Source organism: Sturnira hondurensis, unplaced genomic scaffold (genome assembly GCF_014824575.4).
Source record: "Sturnira hondurensis isolate 20B ecotype Veracruz unplaced genomic scaffold, ASM1482457v3 Scaffold0015596, whole genome shotgun sequence".
Taxonomy (NCBI): domain Eukaryota; kingdom Metazoa; phylum Chordata; class Mammalia; order Chiroptera; family Phyllostomidae; genus Sturnira; species Sturnira hondurensis.
In genome coordinates this window covers 24653260-24674992 of record NW_028088227.1, presented here as the reverse complement: position 1 = coordinate 24674992, position 21733 = coordinate 24653260, and the positions used below count along the sequence as shown (strand labels likewise).

The following is a 21733-nucleotide window of genomic DNA, read 5'->3' as shown; positions in this document are numbered from 1 at the left end:
GGGCATGTGAGAGGCAACCACACATTAATATTTCTCTCTCCCTCTTTCTCCTTCCCTTCCCCTCTCTCTAAAAATAAATAAAATCTTTTAAAAAACCTATAGTGGTGGAATTGCTAAGGCAAATGTGCAGACACTGAAAATGCCAGTAGACGGTGCCAGTTTGCCATGTGAAGGTGCTGCCCACGGATCTTCCACCTGGTGCGCATGAGTCTGCCACTGGTCCTTGCCAGCTGGGTGCAGGTACAAGTCTCTGCCACAGGGAGTATGGACAGTGGGGTCTGGTTTGTAGAGCATGCAATTAGAATGAGCGTTCAATGGCCGTTTCTGTCTGAGCGGCCCATTTGTGCCCCTTTCCGTTTTCCCCATAGCTGCTTCTTACTGGTTGGGAAGAGCCCTTTACGTAGGAAGGACCTGTTCTGTCATCTGCAGAGTTTGCCTGCCCCCTGCCGTAGTGCCTTTCAAATTCGTTCGTTCACGTCATTGTTTTCCTGCTGAGGCTTTAAGTCCGTGTGCAGTCAAATCTGTGTTTTCTTTGTGTTTTGTAACTCTTCTGTGTTTTTTGTAGTGCTTTCGTGGCTTTATTTTTTGTTTGCATATTAATCTGTTGGGACCTTCCAGAGGGGCGTGGATGATTTCTGCTTTATTTTCCCCCAAATCTGTGTCTTAGGTTGTGTTTCTCGTGGCGAGGAGAGCGTCGGTAGCGCAGATGCCTTTGTATGTCATGACTCGGTCACGTCAGCCATAGCTTGCAGTTCTCCCTCACCTGCCGTGCGTGCCCCAGCGCCTTTGCGCACGGCATTGTGGACGTCATTTGTAGAAAGTTTGATTACGTACTGGTTTTCCTTATAGTTTCATTAGGACATACTCATGTGATACCCGTGCCCTTCTGAAACGCACCACCTGGGAAACCAGTTCCTGTCCCCTGACCATCCCACACTGGTGGCAGCCGTGGTGGCTTGATGAGGACTGGGAGAGCAGGATGGGCCGCCCGGGCACAGGTGGTCCTGGGGCAGGTAGACAGGCGTCTGCTTGCTGGAACTTTGCCTTCTTTCCGTGAGGCTCCTTTATGAGAGCAGAGCAGAGGGCTGCTGACCTCACCAGCACCACTGAGGTTGCCCACTGAGGCACAGCTGGGTCAGACGGCTGCCCGAGGTGCATCTCTACAGTCAGACTCCACAGCTCGCAGGTCTGCCGTGCACAGGAGTGTTTTACCTCCTGCTTTCTTGGGAGAGCAGCCTGTGCCCGAGTCTGCACCAGCCTCCTCTCTGGGTGCCAGGTGCCACTTTGGTCCGTGCCTGAGGTTGCCTTTGGTGCCCGAGAGCCATGCAGGCACCTCGGCGTGGGCACCAGGCAGGGCTCAGGCACTGGGGAGAAGCCCAGTCTGCTGAGCAGGGCCCAGGGTGGCCAGCCCACCCTCCCCACCTGTGCTCACTCAGGCGGTTGAATTTGTTTTTCTCCAAGTAATATTTTTTATTCTATTTGTTTTTCCCTTACCATTTAGTCCCCTTATACCCGCTCCCCTCTGCAGTCACCACACTGTCGTCCACGTCCCTGAGTCCTTTTTCCTTTTTGCTCAATCCCTCCACCTCCTTTAGCTGTCACCCTGTTCTCAGTGAGTCTGTCCCCATTTTCCTCGTTAGTTCAGTGTGTTCATTAGATTCCACATAAGAGTGAAATCATATGGTATTTGTCTTTCTCCAATGGGCTTATTTCACTTAGCATCATGTTCTCCAGGTCCATCCATACTGATACAGAGGGGAAAGCGGTCTTCTTTTTTTTACGGCTGAGTAGTATTCCATTCTGTAAATGCCCCACAGTTGTTTTGCCTACTCATCTACTGGTGGTCATGGGCTGCTTCCTTATCTTGGTGATTGTAAATAACGTGCGGTGAACCTAGGGGTGCTTACGTTCTTTCAGATTAGTGTTTTAAGTTCCTTCGGATATATTCCCAGAAGTGGGATCGCTGGGTCAAAAGGCTGATCCACTTTTAATTTGTTGAGGTATCTCCATACTGCTTTTACAGTGGCTGCACCAGTCTGCGTTCTCACTAGCAGTGCACAGGGGTTTTCTTTGCTCCACGTCCTCGCCAGCACTTGTCGTTGGTGGTTGTAAACATTGTTTTTATCCAAGGCTCTGGAGAGTTTTGCTCTTTGCCTTCCCGGTACTGCCTGAGTTCAGGTTGAGCACTCGGGCTGGCGTGGCCTGCCCTAGTGTGTGCAGTCACTCTGTCATTCCTCAGAGATGCTGCCAGACGCCTTGTCCACTCCCTGTGGCCGGTGGGGCTACGGTGCTGGCTTTCAGCATGTCCGGAAGCACAACGTGGGGCCCAGCACATGGGCCTCTCTTGGCAGAGGGCTGTGATTTCCGTGAAGTCATGCGCTCCGGGGTTTGTGTAAGTTTCTGACGCGAGCAGGATTGCCACCTGGCTCTTGACAGGACTTGCTTCTGTGTTGTTTTTCCTCGGACACCGTGGACCTGTTATAACAGCCAAGAACACCTGTGGGAGGGAAGGATGAGTCAGGGCGTGCACTGTGCCTAGAGTCCTGGTCTTTCCGCACCTTGTCTCTGGGGAACCCAGTAAGGCCGAGGAAGCTTGGAGCTCACTGCTTAAGAGCAAGTGGAAGCAGGGACGCTGACCCAGCCCTCCCAGTGCGCAGCACCCACTTGCCACACCCTGACGCTGGGCAGGCAGTCGTTGGACCATGTCCTCTTTGTGCCTCTGGAATGGTACGCCCACCAGCCTGGTAGCATCCGCTTCTCCGGTGCATTCCCCCTCCTGCCCTTGGGCTGGGCTCTGCCTGAGTGTCCAGCCTGTTCAAGCAGAGTCCAGTGTCACCTGATGCACTAGCCAGCACTGCCCACATCTTCTTGGAGCCACATGATGCCATCAGGCACACCGTGGCCATCTCTGGCCAGCTGGGACTCAGGCGTGGTTGGCGTGGTGCAACAGCTCACGCCCAGTGCAGTGGGCGCCATGCTGCACCTCGGCCCTTCTGCCTGAGTGTGCCTGTCTGAAGACAAGGGGTCCTGTATCTGGCTTCCCACCCTCTGCCTGCTGAAAAGGGGGCAGCAGCCTGGGGATCAGAGAAGCAGGCCCAAGATGCTCTGTGTTTTGCAGTCGGGGCTGTGGGTGTCATCTGGGTGCTCTGAGGTGCGGCACCTACATCCACACCTTGGTTCCTGGTTTACTTGGGGGAATAAAGCCCCAGATCCCAAGTTCCCAGTGCCCCTCCAGTGGCCTGGTCCCAGGGCTGCTGGTGAAGCCTCAGCAGGGCTCAGCCTGAGGACACTGCTCTGGAGGCCTGGTGGCTGTGGGCCCATACTCTGTTCCAGGCCTGGTCCACAGCAGTTCCCCATGACCTGGCACCCCCGAGCCTTGCTTTTTTACCTGTAAAGTGGGACTCGTGAGGTCACTGACATAAATATGCCCAGTGCTAACTGTCGTCATATGTCTTCAGGTAGCTAGCAAGAGTCACAGGCCAGTGAGTGTGATGGGGCCTTGACACCTGGTGGCAAGCATTGCTGTGCTTTCTTATGGGCAGTGGGCAGGCGAGGAAGGGGTGGGGAGGGGAGGCGCGGGACTGACTGAGTGCGGGACGCACCGTGCTGGTACTCCAGAGGAGATGAGTGTCTCGGTCAGCTCGGGCGGCCGTACCAAAGCCACAGTCCGGGTGGCTCAAACAACAGACATTGACTTCTCCCAGTCCTGAAGCACAGAAGTCTCAGGTCAAGGTCTCAGACAGCTGGGTACTCCTGCGGCCTCTCTCCTTGGTGTGTAGATGGACGGCTGTCTCCTCCCTGCATCCTTGCATTGTCAGCCCTCTGTGCGTGTCTTTGTCCTGATCTCCTCTTGTTATAGGGACACCAGTCTTAGTGGATTGGAACCCACCCACATGGCCTCATTTCACCTTAATTGCCTCATTAAAGACCTTCTCCCCCAGTACTGCCGGTTCTGAGGCACTGGGAATAGGGCTTCAGCATGCAAATTCCGGGACAGAGTTCAGCCCTGAGAACAGAGGTGTGAGATAGGCCATGGGTGGTGAGGACAGGGTGGTGACGGAGGGGAGGCTGCAGAGCTGGGGGTTGGAGTCACCACCAAGAGCGAGCAGATGGTGCTTGGGGGGTGGCACAGCTGCTGTGGGGATGGGGCGGGCAGTGTGAAGGGCCGTGGGTGGCCCGTGACTTGATGACAGAGCTGTCCCAGGGAACAGGGCAGAAGGCGTGTGTTGTACTCCACACCCTGACACCGGCAGCTGGGGCTGGGGACACAGCCCTGTGCAGGCAGGCGAGGGCGGACAGGGGGCTCTGGGAGAAGGCGCATCTGAAGGGAGTGGGTTACTCTGGTTGGTTCAGGGACACGATGCAGGACCACCTGTTGCTTGGACGGTACTCACCTGAGTCCTCTGGGCTTCCAGCAGCACCTGTGCAGAGACATCCAGGAAGTTGGGCACTGTGAGCCCAGGTCCTGGGCTCAGCAGAAGGGGACCCCAGGTGCTGTGAGACGCCCACCCAGTTCTCACTTGCTCATGGGTCCTCTTCAAGCTATGTGGCCCTCTCTGGGCAGCACGCTTGTGCCGCAGCTGTCCTGAAGGTTGACCTTGGGTTGGGGTAGGGAGGGGGTAGGTGGAGGCCTGCCTGGGCTTCCCGGGGCAGTCTGTGGTAAAAGCCAGGCCCTCGCTTCAGAGGGACATCTGTGCATAGGGCACCCCCCTGACTTTGTGCCTATGTGCAGCGTGGTGTCCCCAGCGCCGCAGGAGCCGCCTCTCCGTCTTTCCCTGGGGACTGGGAGAGGCCGAGACCGCCTCACCTCCTGGTACAACCAGCTGCTGTGGGCACGGTGGCCCATGGGGCAGCGGGACAGAGCCCGCCCAGTTCTGCTCCCAGGCTTTGTGGGTGGGGGGGCTTCAGGCTCTGTCCTGCGGGAACGGGGTGCTCTGCTCACCGCACATGTGTTCTGTCCTCAGGTGCCGAGGCGAAGGCAGTTTTGCCCAAGAAGGAGAAGCGGAAGCTGAGGCATGAGCGGTGGCTGCAGAGTAAGTGCATCTCTTGGGTCCCGGGCAGTGACTTGGCTCACTCACGGCTAGGGCGGCACAGGCTCTGTGTTCTCTGTCTGACTCACGGCCCCTTGTCAAGGATCAGGGCGGGCCACACTCAAGGGGTTGGCCGAGGCCTTGGCAGCATGCCTGCGATGGCCTGTGATGTGACAAGCAGATGACCCCCGAGGAGGCGGCCCTGTGTGAGCTTCTGCAGAGCCTTGATTTCTCCTTAAGAAAATGGTCTCGAGAAGGTGCTGCACTCAGCTTCTTGTGTGTAGACACGACGTGGTTGGTCCTGTGATGACTTTGTAGTTACAGAAGTGCACATGCTGGTCGTGAGTCATTTAGGGGACGGAACTGTCTAAAGGGGCAGGTGAGATCATGTCCCTCCGGCATGAGCCCTTTCAGACCACCAGGCACATACACCTGCACGGGGCATTCGGGCAACCGCGGTTCTTTCTCTGTGTCGTCCCAGGACTTCTGGCTCTGGGTCTTTGAGGGTCGGCGGGGCCCTTCTCCCCAGGTGCCTGTCCCCAGTGGTGGAGTTCCTCCTGCGCTCCAGCTAAATGTCACATGACAGAGAATGCCCCTCTTCCTAGTAGTTTTGTTTTGGAAAACATATTTATTTTTCACGATGCTGAATGTTTGCTGTTTTTCTGAAGATTTTCTTGTGAAGATTGTTCTGTAATTTTTTTTGTACTGTTGTATTTTTAGTGTAGTTCTGCTAACTTACAAAATTAAGTCAGAATACAGTTGGCTCTCTGCTTGCAGATTCAGCCAACCCGACTGAAAATACAGTCACGAGCTGCGTTCCGAGAAAGGTGGGAGAACGTCACGGAGGCAGTTACACTCACCCACACACCCGGGCTTCCCAGCGCAGCCTGCTGCTCCTGGGCCACAAGCCCGCGTAGTAACCAGCTGAGTGAGATCAAGCTCCAGAGGAATGGCGCGGTCAGGGGGCGAGGTAAACACGAGGTGCGTGAGGCCACTGCCAAGGAACGCGGCTACCCGTTTCACAGCGGACTTCTTTAAGGAGGACGTGTGCACCCTCAGACGGCGTGGTAGATGCACAAACCCGTAACACAGGGTTCACTGCCACCATCGGGTATTATGTACCGTACACAGTTGTATGTGCTGTGATTTTTCACATTTCTTTGTCACGTATCTGTTCATCTGTCTGTCCCTGTCTGCCTGTCCACCTGCCAACCCTGGCTTTATCTATCTGCACTTTCCAAAGTAAGCACAGACATCAGTTTCCCTTCTCCCAGACAACCTTGCTAGGTTCAGTATTTGTTTATGGTCCTTTGTATTTTTATTTCTAGATAAAATTTAATGCAGTGACACGCAACTCTTAGGTGTGTCATTGAAGGATTATGACAGTTGCACACGCGTGTGCAGCTGTGACCCTTTCACTGCAGAACCTCCTCACCCCCAGGAAGCCCACGCTGCTCAGGACTGAGCACCTCCTGCTCTGTCTGGGTCATCCGTTTGGGTCACTGCTGTGGATGTCACGTGACAGGAGCTGTGCAGCCTGTGCCCTTTCTGTGTTTTTGAAATTCATCGTGTTGCATGTGGCCGTGGTCCATGACGCTCTGTTGCTGAGAAGCGTTTCTTTATATGGACATAGTATTTGGTGCCCACTTTCCTACTGATGGACACCTGGTCTTTTTTCTCTTTTAGCTGCTATGACTAAGGCTGCTGTGAACATTCTTTACAAGTCTTTTTGTGGATTTATGTTTTCATTTCTCTTGGGTAAATACTTGAGAATGGAACGCTGGGTCATAGGGTACTTGTATGTTTAGTTTTACCAGCAACTACCAGATGTTTCTCTAAAGTGGCTGTACATTTGCACCCCCAGCAGTGACGCTGGGAGCTCTGGCTGGGGCTCGGCTTTGCTGGCCTGCGGTGGTGGCTGAGCACAGAACGGCAGCTCCTGTGGGGTCAGCGTCCGTCGCCAGAACCAACACCTGCGTGTCTTAACTGCCCGCTGTGCTTCCTCTTCACTCGAGGGCTCCCGAGGCTCTTGGCCTTTTCACAGTCGAGCTCTGAGACGTCTCACGTCCCACACACCTGTCCTTGGTCAGGTGTGTGTTACGCAAATAATTTTCTCTCAGGCTGTGACTTCCTGTTCTTCTAAAAAACCTTTATGGTTTTGGCTTTTTATATTTAGGTTTCAGATCCATCTTGAATTCATGTTTGTCTGTGGTGTGGGGTTTTTTTCCCATGTGGGTTTCCAGTTGTTCATCGTGTTTGTTATGAAGGCTTTGGCGTCCTTGTGACAAATCAGGTGGCCCCTGCAGTTTCTTGTACCTTAGCAAATACCAACAAAAGTCCTGTTGGGGTTACGACTGAGATTGCTTTGAGTCTGCTGACCACCTTTGGGAGAATTTCCACTTTAACAATATGGACTCTTCAAGTCCATGGACATGGTATATCTCCCCAGTTACGTAGATTTTCTTTGTGAGGAGGCAACCAGAAAAACCTGGGATTATCTTCTGGAGGGTGGGCCCCTGGTAGGACAGGCCTCCCCTGCTGGGTGCATGTTCTAGGAACCCATCTGTATCAGGGTACCAGCTGGCTCTGTTGTGAGAGGCTGCATTCAGCTTCAGTGAGTTTCTTTTTTGCAGACTCTTTCAGTTCGTTTGCCCATTTCCTGATGGGTGATTTAGAAGAGCACCTGCCCACACTGTGCTGTATTCAGCAGTTTTTGACCAAAAACAGTGTGACCCTCATGTCCCACCTTCCTATTCATCTGATCTCGCCTCAAGTGACTTTTTTTGCTTTTAAAGATTTTATTTATTTTTAGAGAGAGGGAAAGGGAAGGAGAAAGAGAGAGAAATATCCATTGGTTGTCTCTTCCACTCCCCAACGGGGGACCTGGCCCACAACCCAGGCATGTGCTTTGACCAGGAATCAAACCAGTGACCTTTTGGTTCACAAAACAACACTGAACCACTGAGCCACACGAGCCAGGGCCCGAGCGACTCCTTTTTGTTTCCCCAGATAAAAGAAGTCCTCAAAGGGAAATGTTTTGCTGGTGTGGCAGAGGTTAAACAAAAGATGGCAGAAACACTAAAAGGCATCAAATTGACGATTTCAGAAACTGTTTTGAGCATTGGAAAAAAACCTCTTGATAGGTGTATTGCATCAGATGGAAATGACTTTGAAGGTGGCTGAAGTTTAAACATGTGAGAATAAATACAGTTTTTAATAAATAGATTCCAGGGTTTTGGGCTCCCCCTCAGAGTTTGTGTCACCAATGTGTAGGGAGAGGACTCACATGGTTTCTTTTCGATAAGCTTATTGCTGTTTTATAGTATTTGAAGCTGTTATAAATGGAATCCTCATAAACCGCATTTTCCAGTTTTCTACTAGTATATAAAAGTGTTTTTTTAAATACTAACCTTGTATCTTTTGACCTTTTAAAATCATATTAGTTCCAGTAGTTATTTTGTAACTCCCTTAGAATTTTCTACATTAATACTCATGCCACTTAAAATAGAGAGTTTTATATCTTCTCCCAAACTTTGATTTGGGGTCTTCTCATCTTACTGACTCAAACTTGGGCGCAGCGATGAAAACTGTTGAGAACTGTCCCGGTCTTGCCAGCCGGGGCTCAGGGCCCTGCTGCTGTGCTCCCAGCGTGCCTTGTTCCCGAGGGAGACCCCAGGCCACGTGGCGCAGAGGGCAGCCTGACGTCACGCATTCTGTTTTGTGCCCTGTTGATGTGTAACCTCCTTCAGGTTTTTGTAGGCGACGAGCAAACGTGGGCTGGATGGTAAGGAGGGATGACAAGGACGAGCTCTTGTTGCTCCTCTTCCGAATTCTGCCGCGGGACATGGGGGAGCTTTCAGGGGGCTGGCAGCAGCCCTCCCCGGCACCACGTGGAGACACAGGTCTCAGCCCATAGGAATTTCCCATGCTCAGCATGGCCAGGGTGGTTGGTTTAGAGTCCTGATTTGCCTGTGCTACGTTTTTGGTTTTTTTAATAATTTTTTAGTTGTCAACTACGGTTGCCGTACAATATTATATTAGTGTCAGGTGTACAACCGAGTGATGACACATTTATAGAACTTACAAAGTCATCACCCTAATAAACCTGTCGTTCCCTGGGCACCACACGTAGTTAGCACAGTGCTGTGGACTGCGTTCCCCACGCTGAGCTTCCCCCGTGACCCTTCTGCGGCGGCCACCTCGGCTCTTTGATTCCTCCGCCTTTTCCGCCCAACTCCCACCCGTGTCTGGCAGCCCTCAAAATGTTCTCTGTGAGTCTGTCCTGTTCTGCTTATTTATTAATTTTTTTAGAATCCACATATAAGTGAAATCATGGGACATTTGTCTTTCTCTTAATTGCATTCAGCGCAGTACCCTCTCGGTCCCCCCATGGCGGTGCAGGTGGCAAAAGTTCATTCCGTTTTGTGGTGGTGTCACGTTCTGTCGTGTGTGTGTGTGTGTGTGTGTGTACCGCTTCATTCCTCCGTGGCGCACTCAGGCTGCCTCCGCACCTTGGCCGTCGTGAGTGCTGCTGCAGTGAGCATCTGGGTGTGGGGGTCTTTTCGACTTAGTGGTTTGGGTTTCTTCAGGCAAATACTCAGGCGTGGAATTGCTGGGTCCTTCTTTGTCTCCAAGCCTATTTTGTCTGGTATGAGTATTGCTACCTGAACTTTTTTATTTTTCCCATCCTTTTGCTTTTAGTCATTATGTGTCTTTCAGTGCAAAGTGAGTGTCTTGTGGACGGCTTATGTAAGGGTCTTGTTTTGTTACCCATTCAGCCACCATTTATCTTTTGATTAGAATATTTAATGCATTTGCTTTTAAAATAATTGTTGATAGGTTTGTGTTTATTGCTATTTTATTGTTCATATTTTTTATCTCTTCTTCTTAAAGAAGACCCTTTAACATTTCTTATAATACTTGTTTGGGGTGATGAACTCCTTTTGCTCTTTCTTGTCTGGGAAGCTCTTTATCTGTCCTCAATTCTAAATGATAGCTTTCCTTGTAGAGGAATCTTGGTTGAGGTCCTTGCTTTTCATCACTTTGAATATTTCTTTTTAAAATTTTTTTTAATTTTAGATTTTTATTTATTTATCTTTAGAGGAGAAGGGAAGGAGAAAAGGAGAGAAACATCAATGTATGGTTGCCTGTGAGTCCCCTGCTGGGAACTGGCCTGCACCCCTGGCATGTGCCCTGACTGGGAATCGAACCGCGATCCTCTGGTTCGCAGGCCCGCACTCAATCCACTGAGCTACACCAGCCAGGTGAATATTTCTTGTCAATCCTTCCTGGCTTGCAAAGTTTCTGTTGAGAAATCAGCTCCCTTAAAGATACCTAACTGCCTTTCTCTTGCTGCTTTTCAGATTCTTTTTGTCTTTAACTTTTGCCATTTTAATTATGATGCGTTGTGACAGGAAGGACCTCTTTGGGTTCATCTTCTTTGAGACTCTGCAGGTCCTGGACTTACAAGTCTATTTCCATTGCCAGGTTAGGAAAATTGTTTCTGTCATTTTTTAAAATTGGTTTTTAACTCCTTGCTCTTTCTCTTTTCCTTGGCACCCTCATGATACAAATGTCGGTATGCTTGAAGTGTTCTCAGAGACTCCTTAAACTATCTTCATTTTTTTAATTATTCCCTCTCTCTTTTTTTTGTTTTCATTGGGGGGTGTTTTCTGCTTCCTTTTCTTCCAGATTTGATCCTCTTCATTTGTCCTACTGATTCCCTTTAGCGTATCCTTCGTTTCAGTTGTCGTATTCGCCATCGTCCGCTGGTTCTTCTGTGTGTTTTCTGTCTCAGTTTTGTATTTCCGGTGTCTCTGCTGAATTTCTCACGAAGTCCTTGTACTCGTCCCCTGACCTCACTGAGCACCTCGCAGCCAGTGTTTTGAACTTGACATCTAGTAGCTTGCTTGTCTCCATTTTGTTCGGTTCTTTCCTGGAGTTTTGTTCTGTTCTTTCACGTGGAATAGGTGTATTTGTCCGCTCATTTTGGCAGCCTCCCTGTGTTTGTTTCTGTGTATTGTGTAGAGCTGCTACGTCTCATGGGCCTGGTAGAGTTGCTTTATGTAATAGGTTCCCTGTAGGACCCAGGGGCACAGCCTCCCTGTCACCCAAGCTGGGTGTGTCAGGTGCACCCTGATGTGGGCTGTGTGCATGTTCCCATTGTCGTTGAGCCAACAGCACACCAGTGGGAGGGATTTACCCCCAGGCCGATCGGTACCAAGGATGGCTGTGACCTCACTGGAGGGTCTGCTGTGCAGGGCCCACCCTGTGGAGCTGGTTGCCCTTCAGTGGGGCGCTGGTGCCCAGTGAGTTTGTCCGTTGAGTAGGCCACTTGTGGAGGTGGTTGGTGGGTGCTTTGGTGTGGTCTGAAGCTGTCTGCTGGTTGCACTGGCTCTGGAGCCTCTTGGTCTGGAGCAGACCAAGATCAGCTGCTGCCTGCGCCCTGCCCAGGGCCACCCAGTGTGAGCTACAGAGTGATCTGCAGACAGCTGCTACTTGTTTGGGCTTGAAGTTCCTAGGAGACGCCATGTTACAAACCAATAACGGCTGTGGCTAGTGCTGGCCTGGGGCCACTCAGGATAGGTGCAGGGCATGTCGAGGCCAGGTGCTGCCTGTTTGAGGTTTGTGAGCCTTGGGGAAATTTCAGAAAGGTCTGAAGCATGAGCCAAGGCAAACCATTGGTATGTATTGTAAAAACCATTGGGAACTTTGGGGCTTGGGTGGCCGGACAGGTTGGGTGGGGCGGGGTCTCAGGGAATCACCAAGACAGGGTACACAGTGTTACCTAGGCTGATGAAAACTCACATACGGCTCCCGCTGCTGGCTCTGTTGGGGGAGGGCTCAGCAAAGGAACAATGGCCTCTGCCAGCATTGTGTCCAGGGAAAAGCTGCCTTTGTCCAGCCCTTGTTGGACAATCCAGCCTCCCCACTGTATGTCCCTGGCACCTTTTAAGTGCTGCCCCAGCACTGGAGCTCAGAGGGAGTGAGTCTGAAGAAGTCAGCATGTGGGCCCTTTGAGAGGGACACTGGGGACTCCAGAAGCCCCCTGTCTCAGCCACAGTCTCTGCTGGTTTTCAGAGAGGAGTTACGGGGACTTCTCTCCCCAGCACTGGATCCCTGGGAAGGAGCCTGGTGTGGGGCTGGGACCCCCTGCTCTACAAGGGGCCCCCACAGCTGAGATAGCCCTCCGGATTTGCAACCGTTACACGTGGGGGTCGGGCCAGCCCGTTCAGCACCCTCCCCCTCTCCTGCCAGTCTCAGTGTGGCTCCTTTTGTCCGTCCCCACTTATAGGACTTCGGTTCTGCGAGGTTTCAGGTGGTTCTGAGTGGTGGTGATTCATAGTTGAGTTGTAATTCCGATGTGGTTGTGGGAGGAGGCGAGTACCGTGCTTACCTACGCTGCCGTCTTGACTGAAAGCCCTGTTTTGCTTCCTTAGTTGCACCTCCAGCTGGTTTTAAATTAACCCGCTTAGGGTGAAGCCTGTCAGTCTGTGGGGCCCTTCCTGCAGCGGGCCCTGGGGGGGAATGTGGGGGCAGGACACAGCCTCCCCTGCCCCCAGCCAGGCCCTGGCTGGGGGTCCTCTCCAACCTCCATTGCTTCAGAACCTGTTGCTTTAAAGCACAAAGTTGACAGAAGGGACTTTTTCTGTCCCCCTTTGCTCTTCAGTAGGCTGGCCATGAAACCCTGCTTCCAGGGGGACAGATGTCAGCATGTGGGCCAGCCCAGCACCCTCCGAAGGGGTTTCCTGGAGAGAAGCGAATGAAGGGGCTATGCACAGCTTAGGTACAGAGGTGTGGGGGGGTGCAGTGAGGATGATGAGACCCCAGGGTCCTGGGAAACCAGGACCTACCTGGCCTGCGGGGCAAAGGGAGGAGTCCCATCCCTAGAAGGAGAGCAGGGGCGGAGGGGCAGCAGGGGGAGAACTTGCTCAAGCTCGCCCTCCTTCCTCCCGCCACCGTTCTCTCTGCCAGAAGGGGTGGTGGGTTCTGTGGGGCACAGGGCAGAGCCAGCAGCCCTTAAATTCACGCTTCTCCCCATCTTTGGCACTCCCTCCCCTTGCAGGCTGGAATAGAAGGAAATCCACATCTGAGGACAGAGTAATGTTTTATTGCAAATAAGTAATCAGTTGTGAAACTCTTCAAGGAAAACTGATAAAGCCACCAAACTTGCATCTGGTTTTCTGCCCAGGAGCAAGCACTGGATAGTTGTGTGAGGTTAAACTACAAGGCCTTTCTCTTCACTTGTGCACTCACGCTGGGGCATGGGGCTTAGAGTACACGGTGTGCGGGAGTGTGTGGGTTTTCACCCGTGGGTCTAGCTCTCGCACCTTGCTGCGTGCAGTTCCTGCCCAGGGCCTGTGCCCGTCAGTCCTCCCGCTGGAATGCCCACCCCCCTTCCTCCCATTCACATGCTTCCCCAGCACCCAGAGCTGTGAGGTGGGGCCTACCAGACAGCCCAGCTCTCAGGGCGCATGGGGCGCCCTGTGGGTCCAGGAGGCTGGGTGGTGGCGTGTACTGCTCTGCCTGGCTGTCCTTACCCCGTTGTTCTCCGGCGTTCAGGCTCCCTGTCCACACTGTCCCCAGATCCCTCACACTTGGTGTTTTTAGACAGTAAAATCTGTCACCCTGACAGGTGACAGATGGCATTCACCATTGTCATTTTCCTTGATTTCAGGTGGGGTTGAACAGCTCTCCCTGTGTTTTTTGGCCTTTAATTTCTCTTTGATTCGCCATGATTAATTCTTGTGTAATTAATTTTAGGAGTAGCAGGAAGAAGGGAGGGAGGGAGGGCTGGCCTGTGGTCGCACTGTTTCAAGTTGAGGCCTCCCTGCGAAGCCCTCTCGCATGTGGGTCTGTCTGAAGTTCTGTCGTTTCCTAGTTTGCTTTAACAACTGGGAGGCCAGCTCTTTGGTTGCTTGTTTTTTTTGGAACTGTTTTGGCTATTCTTATGCATTTATGGCTTTTTAAAAAATGCGATTTAGAATGAGCGTCTCAGGTTCATTGAAGACCCCTGTTGGGTGTGACATGTGTCAGACTTGTGGGTTGGTGGGGAGGCCAGGCCGGCTCCCGCATTTGTCACAGCAGCTGGTTGACCTCCCAGGCTGAGGTCAACCCGTCCACCGTCCCTCCCTTGGCCCCGTGCCGCCGCGGGGATGGGCACAGGGTCCCAGTTGTCCTTTTCCTCTGCTTCATGACTGAGTGTGGCCTGGTTTCACCACAGGTGCGATGCCTGCTACAGGCGTGTCTGGTCGGTCCTCTGTGTCAGGTTGGGGCAGTTCCTTCCGTTCATGGTTTCCTTGTCATTTTTATCATGAGTGGGTAGTGAGTTCTGTTGGATTGTTTTGGTACTTTGGGTGACTGATGGCCTTCCCCTTGAAGCAGCTGCTGCAGTGGACTGTCTGGCTGATGTCCCCACGTGAGCTGTCCTTGCAGGCTTTGGACACTCCATAGTTGGACATCACGTGTTAATTTAACATGCTTTGGCTTTGATCGGTTTAGCGTTTGTGTCCGTCTTCCTGGGAGCCGTGGTATCTGCTTTGCTGCTTGTGGTCTTTGGTCCTGGTGCGGTGTTGTTACCGAATCTGCCAATCCAGCTGGTAAAGGTGCAGTGACTTCGGAGCACTGCTCCTTTTGTCTCCTTCCCCACCCTGAGGCCCCCACCCTGGCCACCTCAGCACCTGCCACCTGCCCCGATCCCTCCTTAGTTGCTTAAGCTCTTTAGGAAGAGGCATTTGGTGTGATAAGGTGCTGGGCAAACGGCCTACCCTCCGCCTGGAAGGATGGGAGGACCTGAGTGGTCAGTTTATGAAGTCTAATAACCCCGGGGCTCTGAGGGATAGTATGGGGTTCGCTGCACAAGGACCTGGGAGGTTGGGCAGTCTGTCCCTGAACTCAGCTATCTGGGGCCAGGAGAACTACCCACTCTACACCAGGTGGGCCTTCCAGAGCTGGCTCTGGGCAGCCAGGGGTGTCAGGGCAGGCCTCGCTGCCTCAGCTGCGAGCTGGGAGAGCTGGCCTTCGGGAAGCCTGCCAAGCACTCCTCCCTGGCAGGAGATGAATGGTGTCAGTTTCTGGAAATTCGCCTCTTGAAATGCCTGTTAGGGTCCTCACTCACCACGTGTCTTTCACACGTGCCGGGGCCTGGTGCCACTCACGCTTTCTCTGCATTAATCAGGGGGCTGTCCTGCATCTGTCCTCAGGCATGGGGCTCCCCTTCCAGGTCCCTGTTTTGTCACGGCCTGCTCTGCATCTGGTGGCCATCACTGTTCTGCCCATCACTGCCATGCCACTCACTGCCTCCTGCATCCTCCCTGTGGGGCTGATGGTGGCCCTGTGCTCTGAAGGGCCTGGCTGGCCTCGGGGGTCCCCAGAACGCACAGAGGGAGCAGCCTGCTACTGGCCCGCTGGGCCCCTGGCTGCCTCTCCTCTGGGGGCATCCTATGTTCTGTGAGGAGCTGGCTGTGAATTGTCCTGGGCCTATGTCAGGAAGGGGCTTTTCGTTCCCTGTTTGGATGTGATTCAGAGCCGTACCACGTCATTTACAGCCCAGCGCACCAGGATGAGGTGGCTGGGAAGCCAGATCTCACCCCAAGCCCATCGCTGCCCTGGTTTCCAGGTGGTCTTAGTGGCAGACCCTTTTTTTCTGTTTGAGAGAAATCTGGTGCAGAGCCAGCTGCCCGGTCAGTTAGCCCAGGTTCAGTGAGCATAGCAGCCTTTGGCCGTGCCCTGTGTCTGCCTAGGCTGCCCGTGGGGCCCGGGCTGGTGTTCGAACCCCTGACCTGGCCGCTGGCTCTGGGGAAGGGGGACCTGTGTTCAAGATCTGTATGCCAGCATTTCCCACAAGCCACACTGTGGAAATCACGTGCTTGTGTGTTTTATTGGCAGTTTTGAAGTACATGTTTAAATGGAAATCAAATTGTAAGGCTGTGCCCTGGTGAGGCCCTGCCCGAACCTCTTCTCCAGGGCCCAGGCCGCTGCCCTGCCGCCCACTGCAGCCTCATCCCGGGGCTCTTCTACACCCTGCTGTGCTCCGCCACCCCTTCCCCTGGCCCTGGGCCCCTTCCCAGGGTCCGTGTGGAGCCTTCTGAGACCTCCCCGGGCATAGTCCCCTCCCTGTTTCAGTGTTAGGAACCCCACTGCTGACCCCGAGCTGTCACCCACCCCGAGTGGGTGGGGTTCTCCCTTCATGTGCACCCCCAGGAGGCACTGGGGGAGTGGAGGAGTGTGTAACATACCCGCCAACCTCTCTGGGTCTGTGTGGCTCCCCCGACCCACTGAGAGCCCTGGCCTGAATTTTTTTTCCAAGAGGAGAAGTCCGCAGTGCCTGCACTCCAGTGGTCAGCAGCCCTGGAATTGAAAAGTGCACCTCTGACAAGGGGTGACGATAGCTCAGAGCTGGCCCGCCCCACACCCCAGTTCCCAGGGAGGCTCGCAGGTGCCAGGAGCACGGACATGTGTGGCCTGCCTGTGGCAGGAAGCGGGAGGGAAGAGCACGGGCCCAGGCTTGGGCTCAGATGGCTGGGCTCCTCGGCCTTCAGCCCCCTCTCTGACCCCTGTCCCCCTTCCACAGAGATTGAAGCCATAAAGCTGGCTGAGCAGAAGCTCAAGGCGGAGCGGAAGAGGCGGGCCACAGTGGTGGTGGGGGACCTGCAGCCCCTTCGGGATGCCCTCCCTGAGCTGCTGGACCTGGAAGTCAGTGCTAGGCGACCACAGACCCGAGGGTGAGTGTCCACCTTCAGCCACTTGGAGAGTTCGGGGCTGTGATGGCCAAGCTGTGAGTGAGTCGGCCCAGCCAGGGGCTCCCCACTGAACACGCTTGCAAGCAGGCTGAAGCCCATGTCTATTGGGGTGTCAGGGGCTGCAGGGGGCTGGTGTACGAATGCCACACCCAATGCCGTGGGGTTGAGAGGTTTACCAGCCTAGCTTTGACCACAGTGTCCTAAACTCAGGGGGAGCCTGTTCAGGTGGCTATCAGGCCTATCTGGGCAGGCCCCAGTAGCCCCAACAGCCTCAGGGCCAGCTGCCCACCAGGGCCCAGACCCTGAGGCTGGGTCAGAGTCCTGCCTCCTCTTGCCTCCCACCCTTCAGGGGGGGCTTGAACGACTCTAGACCCCGTGGACACTGAAGAGCCTCCTGGGTTTGTCTCTGCCGCCTTGGGACTGGAAGGGGCTGTGGGAGGCCTCTGCCCGCCTGCCATTCTACCTTTTAGTGGGGGGTAGGGGTGGGGCTCCAGAGCATGAGGCTTCTGGCTGGTAGGGCCATGCTGACCCTTTTTCCTGGACCTTCTAGCACATGGTCACCTTCTGGGGGCTCCGGCTAGAGCGGGGGGTAGTCCTGAGCCCCAGCTCTGCGAGTGCAGGCTCCAGCAGAGCTGCACCATGCCCAGGACGACACAGGGACAGGGTCAGTGGCAGGAGGAGTGGAGCAGCGTCCTGGAGCAGAGTAGGTGCCAAGTCAGGCTGAGCCGGGGTGATGGGAAGCAGGGTGCAGGAGTGGTCCTGGGTGGACCAAAAGGTTTTCCATTCCTGTTTCAAAAAGAAGTATCAGTTAAAGCTCCAGCCTCCTGGCCTAGGGGTGAGTTTAGGGGTTGGCCAAGACTTGGCAGTTTTCTCCCCTCCCGCCCCCTTGTGCTCCCAGAGTCTCACCTAGGGAGAGGGGTGCTGGTCCCAGTGGCCTCCTGAGGCCTTCCTGTGGCTGCAGCTGCAGAGAAGTGCCCTTGGCGGACCAGGTGAACGTGTGTGGCACTGACCTGACTTCTCTGTCCACAGCCGAGCCAGCAGCAAGCCCCGGCCAGCCGAACTGAGCCGGATGAGTGCAGTGCAGAGGCTCCAGCTCCTGTGAGTGCGCCACCCATGCCAGAACGAGGCCCTGGTGCTCCCATCTTCCCTCCCACCCCACCCCCAGGGCTGTTAGGTTCTGGCCAGGTCCCCCAACCTCAGTCCACTGGGGTGCGGTGGGCAGCTTGGCCAGGGCTAGCTCTGGGGCAGAGCCTGCTTGGGGAGAAGCAGCCTGTTTGCAGTGGGGCCAGGAAGCCCCTTCCCTTGGGGTAGTGTGGGGAGCAGCTGCTGCCACCTCTTGGGGCTTGCCCTTGGGCCCAGGTCCTTTTGGGGTTGGGGGGAGGTGCTGTCCTAGGTGCTGACACCTGCCTAAAGCAGTCACTTGCCCAGTGGAGTTCAAGTTTTCCCATTAACAGCCAGGAAAGCTGGGTCCTGGCCTGGTGTGGCCTGGTGTGGCCTTGCCCATGGTTATATGGGCAGGGACGGAGCACAGGCTGGTCTCCCACCTACTCCTCCTGACGCCAGACTCTCTCCACTGGGAGGGCAGCAGGTGCTGCCTCTGTCGCCATGGTGCTCCTTTGTGAGCAGAGCTGGCCCAGGGCCTGTGAGGGGCGCAGAACTCCGGGCCCTTCATTTCTGCAGTGGCCGAGTCTGCTTTGGCAGCGCTGGAGGGCGGGGGCCTCTTATGTAAGGCTGTCTGCTGGGAGCGTGCAGACTGCCGCCTCCCTGTGTTTGGTAGCCTCTTGCCTTTAATAGTAGCTCCTTGTCACAGTCAGGTGTCAGGGCACAGTGGCTCCTGGGTCATTATAATGATGAAGAGGCCCCAGGGCAGCCTCTTCTCTCCTGCCCCAAACCCTGCTCAGCCCTAGGCCCCCTTGGCCTGACCCAGAAGGCTGCCTCTGCCCCTGCTTGGGGGGCTCAGGCTGCCTTCCTCACTCCCCACCCCTTGTCCTGTTCACTCCACGGTTCAGCCTGCACTGTGATGCCTAGGTGTGGGGTGGCCCAGTTCAGGCAGGTCCTGGGTGCAAAATGCTCTCCCCACTGTTTTAGGCACATGGATCTGCTGACCTCTGACCTCAATTCTTTCAGTGAAGAAGAAAGGACCCGCTTCCGGGACCTGCTGGCCGATCCAGCGTACAGAGCCAGCCCCCTACTGGCTATCGGGCAACAGCTGGCCCGACAGATGCAGCTGGATGGCAGCGTCCTCCTCTAACCTGGTCCGGGACATGCTGTGAGCTCCGGGGACGAACAGGTGCCAGAGAGGGCCTACTCCTCACCGTTGCCACCCTGAACCTGGAGGGCAGCCTCCTCGACTGTCACTTGTTAGGACTGGTGGGGCAGACCACCCCTCACCCGCCCCTCCCAGGGGGTCAATAAATGCTGTATGAGTTCAGGCCATGGGATGGTGCTTCCTTCTGTGCCCTGGCTGTCCTGAGAGCGAGACAGCTACCGTTGTTGCGGGTCCCAGGTTCAAAGGTCAGGCTGCAGAAATAGTGGCTTACGCCCTCGGTCTGAGGATGTGAAAGGGAGTGTGGGCCTTTCCCGGGTCTCGGGCATGGGGTTTGTGCCAGGCAGGGACTAGCTGCCTGTGGCCTTTGAGGGCATTGGAGGATGTGCATCTCAAGCAGAGGGAGGGCCCTGGGGTCCACTGCTCGGTCCACTGCTCGAGGAACCCCGTCACTGGTTTCTGGAATCACCTCAGAGCCTTGGCTTGGGTGTGGGTCCCATCCTCAGACAGCTGGATGATTGGACTGATGGCTGTGACAGGGTCCAACTTGGCCCCCTCCCAGCGCCCACCTGGCCCCGGCGCTGCCATGAGCTGGCCCTCAGAGGGACTCAGACCCTCTTTGTGCTCTAAGCACCGGTGTCCTGAGGTTCTTCCCAGATGGAGAGGGTGGGTGGTAGCCACACGGCATCAGTTGCTGGGGTAAGTCAGGCCTGGTAGGTGTGCCCCTCAAAGCCAGGTTTTGTACAGACAGCACCTCTGCTACTTCTGGGACGTTCCTTGTGCAGTGATAAGGCCAATGCCGGCAGCCGGGGCTGAGGTCGTGGGACTGAGGTGTGGGGGTGCGGCCCCTCCACGCTCCCACAGCTCTCGCCCGATGACCAGGGTTTTCCAGGGTGCCTGCTTCCAGGATGTCAGGAGAGCCAGCTGCTGGGTGGGGACAGCAGGGCGCCAGCCTTCCGGGCCTTTCTCTGATGTCGCGTTCTTAGGGCAGCTGGTCCCTGCTTCTGGGTCTGTGTGGAGGGAGAATCTTCTTAATTTCAAGTCAAAGAGACTCAGCTAACCTGTTTTTCTTCTGAGGATGGTCAAATAACATAGGTTAAAATGAGAATTTCACATATATTCCTGATGTTCGTTCGTGTTTCTTATGTTTTCCTTAAGATTGGGGAAATCTTGATTGTAGGATTCTTGGCACCAAAACAGTGGTTACGTGTATTTCTGAGCCCAAACGTGTTTTCTGGGGCCGCAAAGGCACTCGGACCATAGAGTCTCTGGAGACCACCTGACAGCCTGGAGCCGTATCCCTCCTTGTCACTCTGGTCCCCACACCTAAGGGGAGGCTCTGGGAGCCAGAAAAGCTGGGCCCTGGATGGGACCTTCTCTCCAGAGGGGAAACTGAGGCCTGGAGAAGGAGAGCCCCCCATGACAGGCTGAGTGGAGACCTGGCCCTGGGAGCCGTTGGTGCTCGTCCTGATGATGCCCCCAAGCTTCCTGATGCCCCAGGACCCCCACTTACACACTTGGTCTCTGCCCTCAGTGCAGGTCAGCACAGGGCTCAGGGTGCCCTGGGAGGAGTGGTTTTCCCTGGACCAGCCCCCTCCCAACAAGCCTCCTCCCTGCCTTTGGTGCCTGGGCTTTGGCCCAGCAGTGATAACTCCCACCTCAGCTCTTCTCCTGGGCTGGGGAGCAGATTCTAATTACATAACAATGTTTAATTAGAGAATCCAGTACCAATCAGCCCTTTGGCTGCGGGGCTTCCATGGGAACAAGCCTTCCCTCTGCCTCCTACAGGTGCCCTGGGCCCCAGGGACCCAAGCCCTGCCTCCACTTTGGGCTGATGTGCCCCTTGTCCCCTGGCCTGTCATGACCTGTCTTCAGTCCATCTCATGCATGCAGAGAGACCTGGGTTCTCTCCAGGTGTATTTGGGGCCCCACCTTGGGTTGGGGGCATCTAGGAGCTGGGCCTTCTGACTGGGCCTCAGGGACACTGGGGTCACTCACTGCCTCTGTTTCACTTGCCTGATGAGAAGACACTCATGGCGCACAGGTGTGACCTGCTCCCAGTCTTCCCTTCTCCGACCCCTCCCCAGCCTGTGGAAGGGCTAGTGTGGGGTCAGCTTTGCATTGCTGTGGCAGCCTTAGACCAAGTGCAGGCCTGCTGCCAGGGGGCCTGGCCCACAGGCTCCTCAGAAAGCAGACCCTTTGGCCATATGGACATCGCTTCCAAAAATAATTCTTTACTCCTCAGTTTCAAAACACATCTGAGTGGCATTTTTTTTTTAGCTCTTTGTTGTACAAATGTCAGGTGCTCAGAAACCACAGAGGAGTTGAAGGCAGCTGTGTGCTCACAGCCGGCAGGCCCGCCCACCCCGCCCCCACCCCGGAGCCCCAGGCATCGCTCCCCCCACCTGCCCGGCTTCCGCGGGCATCTCCACAGGCAGGGCTCCTGGGAGCCCGACCACAGACCCAGCACCAGACCAGGTGCGATGGACAACCGTGTCCCAGTGTCATCAGATGTCCCCTCGGCCTGCCTGCCTCCACCTCTTGGGAGCGTCTTGTTTTCTTGGCGGCGGTCGGTGTCACTGCACCGTGTTCAAGGCCCTTGGAACACCTGCCTTGGACTGCCGCTGGTCCGCACAGTCAGCTGGCTTCTCTCGTCTCATTTGCTTTTTAGAGATCGCTTCTTAAACATTGGATTT

General features: G+C 54.9%; 1 protein-coding gene across 1 annotated transcript in view; it reads left to right on the top strand.

Moving 5' to 3' along the window:
• Positions 1 to 19203, top strand: part of SLX9 (SLX9 ribosome biogenesis factor) — a 32259-nt gene extending 13056 nt beyond the window's left edge. The window contains exons 3-6 of the mRNA XM_037065226.1: positions 4965 to 5033; positions 16603 to 16753; positions 17801 to 17869; positions 18899 to 19203. Coding sequence (XP_036921121.1) covers positions 4965 to 5033; positions 16603 to 16753; positions 17801 to 17869; positions 18899 to 19022 — 413 coding nt within the window. The 3' untranslated portion in view covers positions 19023 to 19203. The remainder of the gene's footprint in view (positions 1 to 4964; positions 5034 to 16602; positions 16754 to 17800; positions 17870 to 18898) is intronic.
• Positions 19204 to 21733: the final 2530 nt, after the last annotated feature.